The 17,577-nt window shown below is 41.1% G+C and overlaps 2 protein-coding genes across 10 annotated transcripts in view; one reads left to right on the plus strand and one right to left on the minus strand.

The window, feature by feature from the left end:
- GOLGA4 (golgin A4) overlaps positions 1-4,975 on the minus strand; it is a 95,507-nt gene extending 90,532 nt beyond the window's left edge. For both annotated transcript variants that reach the window (XM_056334664.1, XM_056334663.1), the window contains exon 1: positions 4,701-4,975. The gene's annotated coding sequence lies outside the window, so the exon portion shown is untranslated. The remainder of the gene's footprint in view (positions 1-4,700) is intronic.
- Positions 4,976-5,099: 124 nt separating this feature from the next.
- Positions 5,100-17,577, plus strand: part of LRRFIP2 (LRR binding FLII interacting protein 2) — a 57,956-nt gene continuing 45,478 nt past the window's right edge. For 2 of the 8 annotated variants that reach the window (XM_056334683.1, XM_056334682.1), the window contains exons 1-2: positions 5,113-5,632; positions 15,431-15,535. In XM_056334683.1, the coding sequence (XP_056190658.1) occupies positions 15,446-15,535 (90 nt within the window). In that variant the 5' untranslated portion in view covers positions 5,113-5,632; positions 15,431-15,445. Of the gene's footprint in view, positions 5,633-5,759; positions 5,779-15,430; positions 15,536-17,577 lie in introns of those variants that run through there. The other 6 variants (XM_056334686.1, XM_056334678.1, XM_056334681.1 and 3 more) reach the window with 6 other exon arrangements.

Consider the following 17,577-nt stretch of genomic DNA (forward strand, 5'->3'; position numbering starts at 1 on the left):
TGCTGGAGAAAGTAAGATGAAGGCTCAGTGTAAGCTATTTTTGTTGCATGGAGAATCTGCGGACTTGAGATTTTGAAGAGAATTGTAAAGGAGTGGTTCCTTCAGGTAGCAAGCAAAAATAAAAGAGTAGTTTTATTTTTATTATATTTTCTAAAGAAGACAAAAAAATCATAGTAGATATATCTTAGTTACACTAATAATTTGTTCACCTCTGCAAAGCTGGTGGGAGCACTGTAGTAGGTGAAGATAATTTGGGTTGTGGTGGTATCAGGCATAGGAGAGTTCTGATAAACGCCCATTCGATTCTAGTGTTATAAAATCTAAATGTATTGAAAAGTCATATTTAAACTTTACATTCTAATGGCATTTCTACATAAAAAATATAACAACTATCAGAAAACTGGCTAAGAAAAACATGTGAGTACATACTAAAAGACCCACGTTTACTGACTTAAGCTTAATATAGACCCTGCTTGTTAGTTTTGCAAACTCAGCTATGTAAGAGTGAGGTGATTTCCTTTATGTGGCTTGTGTGTCATCAGTAAAATTAACTAGCATTTAAACAAGTTCTTTTGCGGGATACGTAACACAAAGAATAGATCATAACTTCAGACTGAGTTTTCAAGAAAGGTATTTAGCATAGGAAATTATCAGTATCTCCATATATATCAAACAGAACATAAAGACAATTTAGAAGTGCATCTATCAGGTCTGTAAGGATGACAATACTTGGGTCTCTAGTTGTTTTTACAATGCAATAATAATGAAAAACTCTAGAGGAAAATTAAATATACTGCTATGTATAATAAAAAAACCTTCAAATTGTGAAGGAAAACTTTCATTTTAAAATTAATTTTTCCAGAATATAGCATCACTTTCTTAAAAAAATAAAGGTTTCTCACAAACTCTCAGTCCACAAAACTTGTGAAGATATTGCATAATTTATCTACATCTAAATCCGATCAATCAAAATAATGCCAGTATCTTCCCCTTATATCTCATTTATCAAGCTGACCTTGGGACCCAGTTCAGAACACTCTAGTGCTTAAAATTTTACTCTATAAAAGTTGTTACTAATCCATAGCAATTAAAAAAATCTTCTTATAAACACATTATAAACATAAACCACAATATTCTAGTACGTAAACACCTTAAAAAAACAAAACAAAACAAAACGACGACCAAAACAGTAAAGATAAAAATTTAGAAAGTGGGAAGCACTGTTTTCAATTGTTATGCCAATTAACAAATATGTGTTAAAAATGAAGTTTTCTACGAAAGATTGCATTTACTTGGAAATCTAGATTTCTGGGAAAACACCAGAATGCAAATTTTTCAGTTAGCCATACCCACAGCCATTCAACAGACAGTCTAACCCATTTCCCTGCTGAGGATGCAACAAATCTGATCCAGAGCAACTTATGCAATTCTACTGCTGGAAAACACCAACAAGATTTGTGGGTGCTAATCCCCATCAGAATGCATCATCCCTACTGTGCCCTACAGTTTTTTGCACTATTAGAAGTAAATGAGGTAAAGGGAAAAACTGAATCTCACTGATTCTGCAGTTACCTACCAGTAGCAGAAACCTTCCTGTCTATATTAATCCCTACAAGAACAGCTGTGAAATTTGCATAACCCCACAACAAACAGCCAGGAACTTTGAACGGTTGTTTTTTCCCACTATTTGGTAAATGTCATATGTATGCAAAAACTTAACAGAGGAAGCCTGGTAGTAGTCCTCTGGCACTCCAATGAATTCTACAAAAGATTTAAATGAATTTTGTGATAACATTCAGCATACAGTCTGCATGCATTCTGCCTTGTAACTATTTCAAATATTCTCTTTAAAGTCTTAAATTGTTTTCCATCATTTACATTTAAGGAATACAACCCTTTGCTTATTGCTTTGAATGTAACTGGAAATTGACATTACTCTGAATAAAGACAAATGCTTCAACAAAACCAGTACTGAATCATTTTAAAGATCTTTTGATTATGACAGAAATGTATCTTTAGCAGAAATTAAACTCTTAACAAAAGGTGGGGGAGCAGAAGCCTCCTGTAAGCACATCCACCAACTGTTTTGAAAAACAAAACAAACAAACAAGCAAAAGTTACTCTCTGCTTTACAAAAGGGGTTTGCACTTACTTTATGGTATAGCCACACAAAGCTGATTTTCCACCTGTCACAAGGGAGTAGCAGAACACCTTTTTTGTGGGGACAGGGGGAACAAGCAGTTACTAAGAACACTGGGAATCTCTAAGAGAGGATCTACTACAGCTGGAAAAGAATGTATGTTCAAATGTGCCAAATGAATTGTTGAGTGATGGTATCTAAACTGAGGAGATGGAAACTAGAGGAAAGGGACAAAATGAGAATGAGAGAAGTAAGTGGATGTAGGCGGTCAGAACTTTTTAAAATGCAATGTTAAACCAATGGGCCTCCACCAGTAAACCAATCTACCAGTTGAAAAAGTTATTCTTTCCGTAAGTGACAGGGGTGGTGTGGTAAGAGAAAGAGAGTGAAGAATAGGGGGGAGACAGAAGGGGAAATACATAGAATGATATCAGGGATTAAATCAAGACTATAATCCTACATGTGTGCCATCACTATTACAGTGTTAAGCAGAAGATATAATAATCATGAAACAAAAGTTTCATGGGAAGACTAGAAATGCTAGAAAAGAGGACAAAAAAAGAAGATATTCAAACCTGCACAAACAGCAAATGTTATACAGGAAAACACACTTTTCTCTCATCAAAGTTGTTTCAGCAACAAAATCACTTTAAAACTGTATACAAACTATTGTGGGAAGTTGACATTGTTGAAAGTGTTCTATACAACTGACTTAGATTCATCCTAGACATACTTTCTTGTGTGACCATCTAAGAACAAAGATTTCACCCACAGAATGCCTCAACTGAACCAAACTGTTTTACAGAGAGATTTCCAGAGAAAAGGGAGAGTGTAAATCAGCAGGTTCAATTACATACGATGAAGAATCTATACTAACCTACCATATAAAAAGACAACAGTGAAGAGAAAAATATATTGAAAGGCAGATCCAGTGATACTTTATTCATTCCTTCATTCATTTTTAGCAGAAACTCATCATTAACAGAGCAAGCTTTATAGTAGCTTCAGTAATTCATAAACAACTGTGTATTTTGTAACTGTAGCCGTTTCACAGCAAAAGTTCAAATGTAACTTTCATTTTCTGGCTGCCCATTAAAGGTTTATAATGAAACTGTATATAACTTGACTGTTTAACTACTCATTAATGATGCTGAACTCAGAATTGCTACTGTGACATCCTGTACCACTGCCTGTAGTAACCGCACTGTGTATACACACACTGTGCACTGCTTCTCAGTCAAGTAAACAATTGCCCTTTCAAGCAAAAAAAAAAATAATGCATGTCTGCTCTCAAGGAGACATGAGTTTTGCTGCGTCATTAAAGAAGAATGTGCAGCCTATGATATCAAAAGACTAAACGTCTGCAGATAGTAACACCTCATCAGAAAAAAATGTACAAACAATTGAAAACTTTTTTCCCCTTTATATAGAAATATATTAACGGAGGATCATTCCACACAGACCTGGGACATCCCACATTTCAGAAGATTCCACACAACCCCCCCACTGCAGAAGGAACAAAAAGTTCTCCCAGCCAAACCAAAATGATCTAAGATGTTTTTAATGAAGACTCTCCATAAAGCCCAGAAAATCAGCAGGTAAGTCCTTCTGTAAGAACTAACTTCAAATAAAACCACAGTTGTTAAGCCAGTACTTTTTCTGGTCTTTCCTACAGATGTCCCACAAGAAACTTTCTACTCCAGCTCCCTGTGGTGAGATCATCACCTATTACTACAGAAATTAATGTGATGTTAAAAATAAGCACGGTGATGCTATGATACATGATCAACCAAGGAAAGATTGAGGCTGTATAGGATTTCTCAGACAGAAAGTTATAACATACTAGGGAAACTCAAGGCAGTTGTTTTGTCTCTACTATAGTAGTTTTAATTTACTTGCATGTCCTTTTTTCTTTACTTTATGCACATCCACTTGAGCTTATTTTAGTAAGACATTTGACCTCTGCCAAGGACTCTGGTGAATGTTCTTGAGTCCCAGCAGTAGTCTTGTCATTTCAACAGTGCTTTTTCATTCCCATGTGATTTCTAACGTGCAAAATGCCACCTCCTCCACACCTCCGATCATCTCCACGTTCTTACACACCCCCTGCACTTACTGACAGAGGTGCTGAAAAGCAAATGACCCCCAGGTCTGATCCCAAGTCTTTTTCACAGCAGAGCACCACCAGCACTTCCGTGAACTTCAGTTGATTTTTTGCGTATAAACTGGAATAAATTTAAGGGTTCCATGATTACTTTTTTTTTTTTAAATGCATTATCCGCAAGGACTCTGACGCTTGCTAATATTGGAATTTCGATAGTGCAGAAGTGCGGTCGCGTTTGGGCCGCTGCCAGGTGTAGATGCTCGCACAGAGCTGCGCCCGCAGCCCCTGCCCGGCGCCCCCACACCCCCCGCCGCGCTGCGGGCCGGGGCCGGCGGGGCGCGCTGAGGCGGCGGCGGCCTCCCGGGGCCCCGGCTGGGCCGCTCGCTGGAGAACGCCGCTCGAGAAACCCCAGTTAAAGCCGACAAGAAAAGGAAAAGGCGAAGGCGGCAGACCTACCTCTCCCCGCTACAGCAGTCAGCCGGCCTGCCCGGGGGTAAAGCGAGGGGGCCGCGGCGGAGCTGGCTGCCGCAGCCCTCCTCACCGCGAGGCGCGACCCGCCGCCCTCCGTTGCCTGCTAGAGGAACGCGGGGAGAGGAGGCCGCTTCTCCTCCAGCACAGAGAGCACTTAACGCCAGGGCTACCGGCCGGGGTCCTCGCCTTCCCTGAGCTGGGCTGAGCAGGCGCCTCAGGACACGAGCGCCCGGGCCGACCGGCCGGACCCCTCGCCAGCGGCGCGGAGCGGAGCGGAGGGCCCCGCCGCCGCGGCCACCCGCCCCACGCATGCGCCGCCCTCTCGCCCCTTCCCCCTGGGCGGCCGCCGGCGCCTGCGCGGTTCCTTCGCCGGCCGCCGTGAGGGGCAGGGGCGGGCGGCAGTACCGGCCTCGGTCCCGCGCCGGTCCCGCCGCCGCTGCCGCGTACCCTCCCCTCAGCGCCGGCCTCTTCCTCCTCCCGTAGGATCCTGCGGGCGGTTTGAAATCAGCCGCTGTTTCCTCTACGAGTTCTCGATGTGGCCGTAACCGCCCGGCATTGAAGGGGAGGAGGCAAGAGCGGGGGGGGAGAGAAGGGCGGCCTGGAGCGGTGCGGCTCGTCTTTGCCGAAAGCTCCTGTTCCAGCGGCCCCTCGGAGCGGGCCGGGGGCCGTGAGAGGTCGAAGCGAGGAGCAGCCGCCTTGCCGCGGCCCCTGGACGGTTCCTGCCCGGCGGGCACTGCGTTCGCCCTGGGGCGGCTTCTGCCGCTGTTCCTTGGACTCTGGGCGTGGGGAGCGAGGGAAGGAAGGAGCCTGCGGCGCCGCCGGGACCCACGAGCCCCCTGCACCCGTGGAACGGGGTGGAAGGGAGAGTGAGCCACCCCCGCTGAGGCGTTCTGGGGCCGCGGCGGGCTGGCCCGCAGGTGAGGCTCCCTGGGGCCCGGGCGCGGGGGGAGGGTGCCGTACACATACAAACCCGGACGGGGCGGGGAGGCAGGGTGGGAACCCGGTTCTTCGGGTTTAGGGAGGCGGGGAGGGCCCGGCGGCTCAGCCGGGACTGCCGCGTCAGGTAGGTGAGCAGAAAGGGAAACGGTAACGCCGGCGGCGTGCGGGCCTTCCCTCGGTGGCCTCTGTCAGCCCCGCTGCGGGCGGGCGAGGGGAAGCCGGCAGTGGCCGAGCCCTTCCGGCTGGCGGGAGCCACCCGCCGGCCCCGGGCCCTGCTCGCTGCCGGTCCGCAGCCTGCGCCGGGCGCTCTCCGCGCCAGGTGGGCACGGCGGGGCGGGCGGGCGGGCGGGGGGGAAGGAGGGTGTCCCGGGATCACGGCTGTGTGTCGCAGTGCCTGGTGCTCTCGCACTTCCTCGAAGCACGTTACCGCAGCTCCGCCGTTCCCCAGCAGCAGGGCGTGCCCGCTCGGTGGAGAGCTATGGTAGGGTGCAGCCAGGCTTTCTGATGCATAGTCGGGCTTTTTTTTTTTTTTTAAAATATTTTAGAGCACGTTTATTTCTTTAATCTTAGTACACCCTGCTGCTGTCATTGCAAAGGTGAGAGATGGGCACATTCGTGATTTTGGAAGGAGTCGGTAAACAGCTCTGGGCTGTGGTTTCTGTGTGTTTCAAGTGATTTCCAGTGTGAATCCTAGCGTTGTACTTTGAAGGCCAGTGTTATGTGTCTCACTGATAACAGCAACACGTTGTAGATGAAGAGGTACTACATTGAATTTGTACGACCTACTCAGTGACTCCCTCAATTTAGAGACACACACGTTTTTGGCTTGACATGAGGAAAGTCTAGGATCAGTTTTATCCCTTTAAAGTACCAATGAACATCTTCGGAGATACGTGGCATTTTTTGTTACAAATTTCCCGCAAGATTAAATCAACACTTGTCTGGTGAGTTCTTTAGATGTTCATTGTGTCTTAACTGTAGAGTGATGTAATTAAAGGTATTGGGGCCCAGAAACAGTTATCATCTGTTATTCATCTGCATTCTTGGTTAATGTAATTGCTTAGTGATGATGTAAGAACAGATGAAAGTCGCTTTAGCAGTGCGAAATAGTTTGATGTACGTGACATGCTTTTTCCATTGTGTTGTGTTACTGGGGTTCGAAGATGTTTACCTTAAGAGTGTGAATTCAGTCTTACGTGAACTGAATTCTTGGCTGTAGTTGAGAACTTGTGAATAGAAGACAGTTGTGTGAAATGTGTCAGGTGTAAGCTTGTTGCTCTGATCATCAGTACTTCATCTGAACTGGCTCCAAAGGAGGTTATTTTTTCTTCAGTGGCTCTCACAGTACTATGCCATCTTTTGAGATGTTAACAGATGTGAACTTTTAGGAAGTTCTGTTTATATTGGATTCCAAGTCAGTGGGGATCTGTAGAACATGTTAAGGTCTAGACTTTCACATAGCGCACAAATTGTCATGTACATGTACTCAAAAACATAGATTGGTATCATATAATTGATTATCTCTGGTATGTAATGCCAGCAGAGGATTAGAAACCACTAACAGATTTGATACTATGTTGTTGTTTGTGTTTTTAAGATTCTGATGTGAAGGTGCATGTGATAGTTACGGATCAGTACAGTCTTTTAACATTAAAAAAAAACCAGAGATGCTTTCTGAGAAAGTAATCCAAATTTATTAGCTTAAACTTCTGGAAACTAGGTAACATGTCTGTGTATTTAATGGACAGATTGTATTTATCCATTACATATCTTTGAAAATAGTTTATGTAGATAGTGCTGTCTGCTTGTGAAGATGTTAAAGTGAATATTTTTTTGTATTGGGCATACAGAGTTAGAGCTGCTCCAAAGGAAGAGGTGAAGAGGCACCTCCCAAAGGGCCAGGTGGGAACAAGTGTTTCTAAGCCTACCAGCCTGCTACCACAGCAGAGGACTAGTCAGCAGGAGTGATCTCAGCTGATTGAAGAAACAGCAGGTGGAGAAAGCTCTAAGGGGGTACCCAGGAGGATTTGTCCTGCTTGCTTCAGTAGCTTTTCTTAGTTGTACTGTAACTGTAGCAGTAGTAGAAAAGAGTGTAGGAGTGTATTAAATTGGTAATGGAAAAATATCTTAAATAGTTGCAGCTTGTTCCTGAATGTGGGTTGTTACCATGGGCGGCTCTGTTTGTTTCATTAAAAAAAGGAGCTTCAATGTAACAGCAGTGTTTTGGTTTGTTTTGGGGGGTTGTTTTTGGATTTTTTTAATGAGTAATGAATCATTCTTTTGCAAAATGACAGGATACTTATTTTGGAAAAGCTGACAGTGTAAAAATGATGGTGGTTCCATTTTAGAATAAAGACTTATGGAAGATTCTTGTGACTTTTCTTTTTATTATGCATTCCTGTCATTTTTCACAGTGCTCATTATAGTACTGTCATTTCCTCATATTTTAAAATCATGTTTAGTTTCTTAGTTTGTTCCTGGATCGTCAGCATTTATGGTAGCACTGATTCTAGAAAAGTCCAACTGTTACATTGATTCTCTGAAACCTGCGTATGCTTTACATCATGCCCTCGGAGTTCCTCTGGTGAAGGGACTATTATAAGAGCTTTGCAGACGCTTCTTGTCACTGATGACAATATCCTGTATGTCATGTTTTAATTTGTGGAGTAACGCTATCTCAAAGCGCAGCTGTTAGCAACTGACTGGCAGAGATCTTGTGCTTCATAAAGTAAGTACCACTGCTTGAAGGTGCATCACTGCATGATACTGTCTTGGAATTTTGGTGATTTGCAAAGACAGAGGAAGGTCACCAAAGATAGCTGGTAGTTCTACGGGAGTGTAGGATACGTTGGTACAGTTACGGTCTTGCATTGTTTTAAGTCATGGCTCTGGCAGGCAACAGTTTTGCGACTGCATTAGGGCTTTTGGTTGTCTCAGCTTGTGATTTTCTGTTCACCTATAGCTTCCTAACACCCACAAACTGAGGGATTTCAACCCCCTCTAAGTAGCTGTCATTCTATGACAATTCTCAGATTTTAAAATGGCAAATAAACTGCTAATACACCACATTGAAGCAGTAGATTGTGCAGTTGTCAGCTTGTACTGGATTAACTGTCAACTATCCAAAGAGTAAATTTCTTTCCTGGAGAAGCTAACATGAGCTTGTCTGCTGAGAGCACAAACTTTGTGCCAAGGGTTTCTCAAGTGGGCCATGATTAGAGATCACAGGTTATTTAAAATGGAAACACTGTACGTGAACTGGAATAACTTGGCCTCCATCATAGTGGTAAGCACTGTAATCTTTTGGCAGACAGTAATTACATGCTTTCCTCAGTCTTTGCTTTTTCCCTTTAATGTTAGGCTCTTTTACTTACATTAGCAGCTTTTTTTTTTTTTTTTTTGGTAATAGCTCTAGCTTCAATTAATTCTATCTCAACAAGGTTGTTCTGAATGAAAATTCTAAATAAGTCTTTAAAACTATTGTATTAAAACTCTTATTTCCCTCCCTGTCTCCCCACACAATCCTTTGTTGGATCGTGGTGCTCATGCAGCTCCTTTTCTTTCTCATTTGCTTTTGGGCCCACAGACAAACATACTAATTCCAAAGTCTGTACCCTTATATAGAGCGTTCTTCTGGAGAAGGTTTATGTTAGTCTTGCATAATTTTAATTTGCATGAAGTTGTGTACCTTTATGCTATGTCCATTTATTTCTGTGTCTCCTTTTAGTTTGCTTTGACAAAGCACCAAAGGTTAAGCAAATAACGTGATTTCCAATGTGATTCTTTCTGCTCTTTCTTAAATTTGAACGCTACTTCTGCTGTTTTGCAGTAATATTACCTTAGGCTTGTTTGTAGCTTTGTGTTGCTAGAGCTGCAGTTTCATGAGACAGTTCTCTAAAATTGCTGGGTTGGGTTTCCCACTGTTTGTTCTGAGCACATCAGCTTTTAGAACTTCACTTTAATTGTGGGCATGGTAGCTTCCATACCTTTGCTCATCTGCAGCATTCGTTTGTTGAAGTAAAGAGCAAGTGTTCAGTTAAGTTGTGAAGTATATTTAGATTCTTTAATTTAAACTCTGTCATCATTACATAGCACTCCTGCTTCTTAGATCTTTTTTTTTAGTTAGGTATTTGGAAAAGCTTTTCCTTTTTTTAGTAGATCTCACAAGTGTATTTTTCAGTATTTGTGGAACTGTCAAAAATCAAAATGCTATCACTGTTTGTGCTTTATCAGTAACCTGTGATTGGTTTGCTGGTGAGGAATGCTGGGCTTTTTTATTCTGTTTCCTACATTTCATCCTCCTTATCTATTAATATTTCTAACATTATTTGTCCAGGTAACCTCCATTCAGATTCTTTCTTTTAGGTTTTCTTAGACTGTTCTTTTTCAAGAAATTCTGGCCTTCCTGTCTGTTAAGTTCTCGTCTCCCACTGGCTTCATTGCCTTTTTGTTCTTTTGAAATAAAAGAATTTAAGCACTAGTTTTAAATTGAATCAACTTATAACTGAAATTGATCACACAGTCTATTACTACTTATTCTGTAATATCTTTGGGTTACGCTGAGAAAATGCTTAGGGCTATGTCAGATAAAATTCTGTAGCAAACCTAGATATTTATGTACTTTAATACTGTGAAATGACATTCAAATAACATTTTATGATGAACAACTTCCCAGTAGTGTTTATCTGTCTTATTACATGCCAAAGATAACAATTTCCAGCAACAGGGGCAGTTTAGTGCTACTGCAGTATTCTGTAGAACCTCTTTTATGGTCCATTTGATTCAGGTGTTTAAAGGTCTATAATAGGTAAAACCACTAATTTTGCAAGTGGACAGCTGCAACAGCAAGAAACTTTGCCTGGATATTGTGGAGAAAAGGTGCAACTCCTTCTCAGAATTAAAATAATTTATTGCTTTAAAGATGCAAACTTCTATGTTTGTGGTTTTGGACTTGAAATGCAAGGCTGCTGGTTTATATTCCAGTATTAATTAGGAAACCGAAGCTGGTTCTAACAGCCCGTAGTTCTAGAACAGAGCTGCTTTTTTTCTGTTGTTGGATCAAATATACAGAGATTGTTTCTACACAGGTGAATTTTAATTATCTTGTGGTCTTACTTGAAAGAGAAAAGGAGAGTTTAAGTCTATTTATAGCCTGTTCACACTGTAGCGTCTGAATGCCTTGCATGTATGTGATGCCAAACACACTGGCGTAGACCCAGGCATCAGAACAGGTGGTGCCATTGAAGGTGGTGAGTGATAGGGCCTGAAACTGTAGTGTAGCTTCTGTTTTATGTAAGACAGGTCACACTTCCCCCCCCCCTCCCCCACCCACCCCCCCCCCACCCCCCCCCACCCCGCGAAGTGATAAAGATACAAAGAGAACATTTAGGCAGAAGTTAAAGAGCAGACAGCAAAGACTTAGGAAAGGTAAAATTTCTGTATGTCTGAGGTGCTGACAAATAAGAGGGAACTTGAGAGATTTCCCCACAGGCCTTCTGGTTTGTCTAGGGATTTCAGACACTGCAGATTTTTGGAATGAAATACGACAGGATGTCACTTCATCAGTTGTGTAATACAACGTGTAACTCTGCCTACAGTAATTGATGAACAAGTAATAGATGTGATTTAGGAATTCTGAACTGTAAATGTAGCAGATAGTAATGTACTTTCCTTATATTATCTCTTACAGTTTAGGAAGGCCAGTGTAACACTGTTCTTTGTGTGGTTGTTTTTTGTTTTGGGGTCCTGTAGTTAATTTCTGTGAGAATTCTGATGTTGCTGTATGTATTCCTTATAACATGCAGCAATTTTTATCCATAATTAGCATGTTATGAGAGTGAAGCACCTAAGAAATATTTCTGCATGCATTTGAAATATTTGGCACCTTATATTTTTCTGAGAAATAACATCATGATACCTTTAGTATTAGACTAATCAGTCTATTAGCAATGGGACTAGATCTCTTTAGTGCTGAGCTGTATAGTAAAATATTAAATACTCTGACATGCATCAGCTCAATTAAAAGTTACATGAAACAGAAGAAATTGTGACAAGACTCTTGAAGGACTATTAAAACATCTTATTAAAGAAAGTTTATATTGAGGCTTAGTTTCAAAGCTGGAAGCAATAGTAACTATAGAACCACATAACCTTTTATTTTGGAAGGAGTCTCTGGAGGTCACCCCTGCCCAATGTGTGGTTCGTTAGGGCAAATTAGTATCTTCAGGGTTGGACATTTCACAGCCTTGCCAGGCCAGTGTTTAACTACACTCTCAGTTCTTCAACTCCAGGGTTCCCTATTTGCATGGTTCCTGTTGGAGATGTGGGTGCTCTAGATTTGTGTGTACCTGTGCTGCTCCCTGCAACGCTTTATTGCACACTCCGGTGAGAGTGTAGCTCACAAGCTCCCGTTGTTGTACTTAAGGTGTGGGTTCTCCTCCCTTGCTGGGCCCTGTACTGACTGCCTGCTAGCTGGAATGCAGGACCTTGCATCTTCCAGAAGGGATGCTGTGCTCTCTGGCCTGGACAGATACCGTGATGCACTTAGTGGGATGACTTACAGCAGTGGCAAATGGGGTTTTGACTGATGCAGTTTCCTCTCCAAGGTCTCTCCCGCTGCTACAGACTTTCTTATTTTTTATACTCCTTTTCATGAGGAGCCCTTAATTTCAAACACTTCTTTCTAATTGCCTAGTTACTGTTTAATCTAACTGATGTAGTCTTGCTCTTCACCATGACTGGTTTGGGGCAAATGTCCTGTTAGACAATTTTGCATGTTTGATTCACACTCACAAAAATGGTCTTTGCATTTGTTATTATCCAGACTATTCTGCCAAGGGAGGGTCCTTGCAAGCACACCCCACTGTGTCCCCTGCATCACTAAGCAATGGCCCTACAGTTTTCTTAGTCTTTCTCTTGTTCCCAAAGTTCTTGTGGTAGCCTTTCTCTTTGTCCTTACCAGCCTTCGCTAGTTTTGATTTCAGCTGAGCTTTGGCTTTCCTATCTTTTCCTTGTAGGCAAAGGCAACATCTTGGTATAACTCATAGGGAATCTGTCCCTGATACCTTTTTTGGGTTTGGGCTCAGTCAGGAGTTCTGTGCTCATCCTATGTGAGAAGTGTGGCAGATGGCTGGCAGGGGTGCCACAGCTGCCTTCCTCCACAGTGACTTTGGCACCATTATAGAATAGTTTAGGCTGGAAAAGACCTTTAAGATCTTAAGGGTCCAACTGTTAGCCAAGCACTGCCAAGTCCACCACTAAAACTGTGTCCCGAAGTGCCACATGTATGTGTCTTTTGAATACCTCCAGGGATGGTCACTCAACTGCTTCCCTGGGCAGCCTCTTCTGATGCTTGATAACCCTTTTGGTGAAGAAATTTTTCCTAATAGCCAACCTGAACATCCCCTGGCGCATCTTGAGGCCGTTTCCTCTTGTCCTATTGCTGCTTGGCCTGCCTTGCTATAACCTCAGTAAGGTCTCCCCTGAGCTTCTTCTCCAGGCTGAACCCCAGTTCCCTCAGCTGTTCCTTGTAAAACCTTAGACCTCATAAGACTTTAGACCCTTTACTAGCTTTGCCCTTCTTTAGACACACTCCAGCATCTCAATGTCTGTCTTGTAGTACTACAGTGAGACTAAGATGAAGTGCTTTTTAAAGTGCTCATTTAAAGCATCAGCATCTGATTTTTATAAATTCACTACTTTATGTATATACATTAGCACTTACTGTCAGTCTGAATATAGCTATACTAAAAATAGTATAACCTGTTAAATTCCGTTTCCCCGAATCAGTCTGTCAGCAAAGAGAATCTCGCTGAATTATCAAACCAAAGTTAGTTGTCTGTTAGAAGTTGTGTGTTGTTTAAAGAATGCCCACAAATGCAGTGCAAGTCTACGGTGTGTGCAGTTATTGTGCAGTTTATATTTGTGGTAAAAATTGAGTTAGGAAATAAAAACCTTAACATTCAAATTAAAAGCATTTTCTATTTTATGCTTAGTGGCGTTTTTTAGTAGATAGGCCTGAGTCCTTTTGCTTACATGAACTATCCATTGTAATAGCATGATTTCTTGATCTTATTTGTTTTTATAATATATAACCTTGTGAAAACCTTCTGTAGTAGGGCAGTATTATGTTGTGTTGATGCAGCTTCTACTTTGGGCCCTATCTGCTTTTCTTATTTGAAGTCAGCCAATAAAAATTACTGGGAAAAGATGCAGATTTTTGGAGGCATTTCTTCCAAATGTGGGCAGCAACCTGAGCTCTGAGCTTTTTTTGTCACAGATTTCCAAAGTTTCTTCTGCATATGTATATCTACATTAATCTGAGTACAAAACATAAGTTGACTTGCTTTTTTTTTAAGACTAAAAAGACAGACTCGTACTGAATGGATTAAGTGGCAGTACTTGTCCCAGGCTTTATCTCAGAGTCTCGCTTCAACCTGAGTTTAAGCTCTGCTGTCCTGCTTCCAAGACCCATCCCAACCTCTGATAAAGTGAGGCTGCAGTCTTGTATTTCTTCCTGAAAGTGTGCTGCTACCTAACACCAGAATTAAAGCCAAAACAAACACCACAAAAAAATCATGTTATGGGGGAGTAACAAATAAATTGAACCATGAGCCACAGGCAGATGGTAAAAACACTTCCTGGCAGGTGAGTCCTGTGTGTTGGTCCAAATACCTGTGTTTTATCCAAACACTCTGTGCTGCAAAAATGAATGAGCAGCCTGTGGAGTCATGGATGGAATCCAGGAAGGTACTTATGTCTGCTCTTCCCCATCAGGAGCAAGTTCATTACTGTCTGGTAGAACTGCATCTTCTCTGGCCCTTTCAGACACTGTGGGTTTATTCCTCTGACTCATCTGCAAATGCTTTGCTGTCCTTCAAGTTTTTTATACAATGGAGTTGTTGTGTACCTGTGCTATAGAGTACATTTAGTTTTGGTCTCAGAATAGCAACTGGAAATGAGTAAGATTATTGCATAATTGTTTTATCTGTCCTATGCAGGTTTTTATAGGAAGGGGGACATCTAGTTTCAAGGCTTTGTCTTTTCTCTCACCAATAAATATTCTATTTCTCTTGTCTAAGCACGTACAGAATATTAAAATACCTGCAGAATTTGAAGCAGAATAAAATGTATTATTCTGGGTGTATGATGCTAGTATGTTTCTCTCTTCACTTGCCAAATTAGGAATCTTGTTTGGCAAAATAATGTTTGTTTGTCTAGAAATGTCCTCTATTATAGTAAAACTTGAGTAGAAGACTGCATGAGAGCAACTGCATTAAAATGTAAATAAGCCTCATCTACCTGCTTGGATGCTTTGAACAGTTTGCTGAATCTCTTTTCTGTTTTGGAGAGAGCTCTAATGATTGTGTAAGTTTATTTCTTGAACCCATTGTTGCCTATAGGTTTTCTTCATGTCCATAAATTAAATGGATACTTACTTTTAGGAGTTGTGAAAAGTAACAGGGTACCTAGCTGTCATCATGGAGCTAGGAGCAGTTGACGGTCGTGCATAACTTTGAAGCTGTAAGTAAATTGATGGGTTGTGTTCAGTAGAAAAATGCTCTGTGCGTACCTTGTAGGATGCACTGTTCTATAAAGCTGTCATAAAATGTTGTGATAACTACTTGATGAATTTGTGCCAATGGCACTTAGGTTTCTTGAACATTATGTAACTAAAATGTTGGAAAATCAATTACATTTTGTGGTGTGGATTGTTTATTGGTTTTTAATTCCAGATCTGAAAACTGAGTTTTTCCTGTCTGTTTTTGCAAATACAGAACCAGAGAATAAACATGGGAACTCCTGGATCAGGACGGAAGAGGACTCCAGTGAAAGACAGGTTTTCTGCAGAAGATGAGGCGCTGAGTAATATTGCCAGAGAGGTTTGTTTATTTCAAATTGTCTTAAATTCAGAAATAGGGATGAAGGCTATTTTGTTATTCAGAAAGTGAATTAATTTTTTTTTTAGGCTGTGCATTAAGAAGTGTAATGAGCCCGAAATATGAGAATTAATACAAACTAAAGAGTATCTTCAATCAAATAATCACATTTATTGAATTGTTGTCACAGTGAGATATTAATTGTATGAATAGTTTAACTTTACAGGATCACACTCAGGCTTGGGAGGTATTGCTACAGATAGTTATATGCATAGTTAAAAATAAATGAGAAATCCAGTTATGTCAGATCTAAAACTGAAGAAATACCACACTTATCCCATTAAAGTGTGTAATATTTTTAAGATGGCCAGTGTTTTAGTGTTGAATAAGTAATAGTAATTATTAAAATGTATTTTTAATATATTCTGTTTCAAATGTGGTAAGTCACATTTCTGTCAAAATAAGCCTAGTATGTACTCTATACCAGGACTTTATTAACAGTCACCACCTGAAAAATAGGGACCCGGGGGAACCAGCCAAAATGCAGTTAACAAGAACTTGATACAAAGGGGAATTTTGCCCCACCGGATGTAGGGAGGAGGCAGCTGGGATTTAGTCTTACAGATGTCTATTTGGACTTGAGTTTTTCTGGGAGGAAGTGCTGTGACTTGGAAACAAAAGCCTTAGTACTGTTTGTATACAAGTGCATACAGCAGCTTTGAGCTACATCATCTACAAAGTTGCTCACCACAGATGACATAAATGAGTGCAAAATGCAGATTCTAATGGGCTTTGTAATGTACATTGCCTATATATGTGTGCATACAGTATATACATATAGGTGTAAGTAAGACAAAATAGGTAGATTGAAACCATTAGACAGGTCATTGAAAACACAGCATCTGTATGCTTTTTGAAATTAGCCATCAGACTGTAGGCAGAGGAAATGTTGTCAGCAAAAAATAATTTTCATTTAATTCGTAACTTTCCAGAAATCTATGTTCACACCAAATCTAATGAAAGTTCTTGCCCTATGAGAAATGTTCTATGTGGGGCTCTAGGTCATCGCTCATCAAGTTCCATATCCTGGTTTTGGGGAAAACAAAGTTAATGAAGGAGAAGGAGTCTGGCTTTAAATTTCTTTTGAGTATTCTCTGCACGGTTCCAGTACAGTAACATCAGCTTGTAATTTAGCCTAGAAAAAAGGGGTCTCGAAGGCAAGGTGTAATAAGTATTATCTTACTTAAAATTACTGTGAGGCTTTGTTCTCTTACATTGCTAACCCCCTTAATTAAAGTTTGAGTGTGCATGTAAATTAAACAAAAATTCAGGGTTCCCCCCCTCCCCTGCGTAATGCTAAATTAAAATAGTACCAGGCCTCACAGCTAGAGGTGTTATCTCACAGAGATAACTGGTCGAACATTTCTGTTCCAGGGAGTAATCTATATGAAGTCTTCCCTCCTCCTTGTTCAAAAATGAACTGGAAAGCAACTTGCTGACAAGCTCATAACTTAAGTATTCTGATATTAATCTAAATCTGCTGATAACTAATTTTTTGTGCTGATAAGCATATTCTTTAAGGGGTAGGCATTTCATATTGTCTTTAACAGGTTTACATCTATTAATAATTCTTAACACCTGTTTGAATTAAACTGTTCTTGAAGTTCCTTCTGATTTTCTTATTAGAATTCTTTTTTTCCCTGTCTAATAGTCACATATTTCAGTATTTCATGGGTCACCTTTCATGGCTTGTTAGGGAGAAGAGAATTCAACATATTTCAGAATAAAATGGTTTGTTACCTTTAATACAGGTTTGCGATGGTGTGTTGCACCACTGCTTCTTTTGTGTTGCCATATCCAGATTCCATTTAGAGTCTTAATTTAAAATTGTTATCCAATTTTTAAATAGTGTGAAAAGTTGTATGTCATCATGAATATTGTATTATCACAATATGTACTACTGTCAGGCTGTTAATCCCTTGGTCTGTGTAGGGAAAGCTGGCCCACAGATCCCAGGTCAGACAGCAGCTGTTGTCGTTGAATTG

This window comes from Falco biarmicus, chromosome 4 (genome assembly GCF_023638135.1).
Source record: "Falco biarmicus isolate bFalBia1 chromosome 4, bFalBia1.pri, whole genome shotgun sequence".
Taxonomy (NCBI): domain Eukaryota; kingdom Metazoa; phylum Chordata; class Aves; order Falconiformes; family Falconidae; genus Falco; species Falco biarmicus.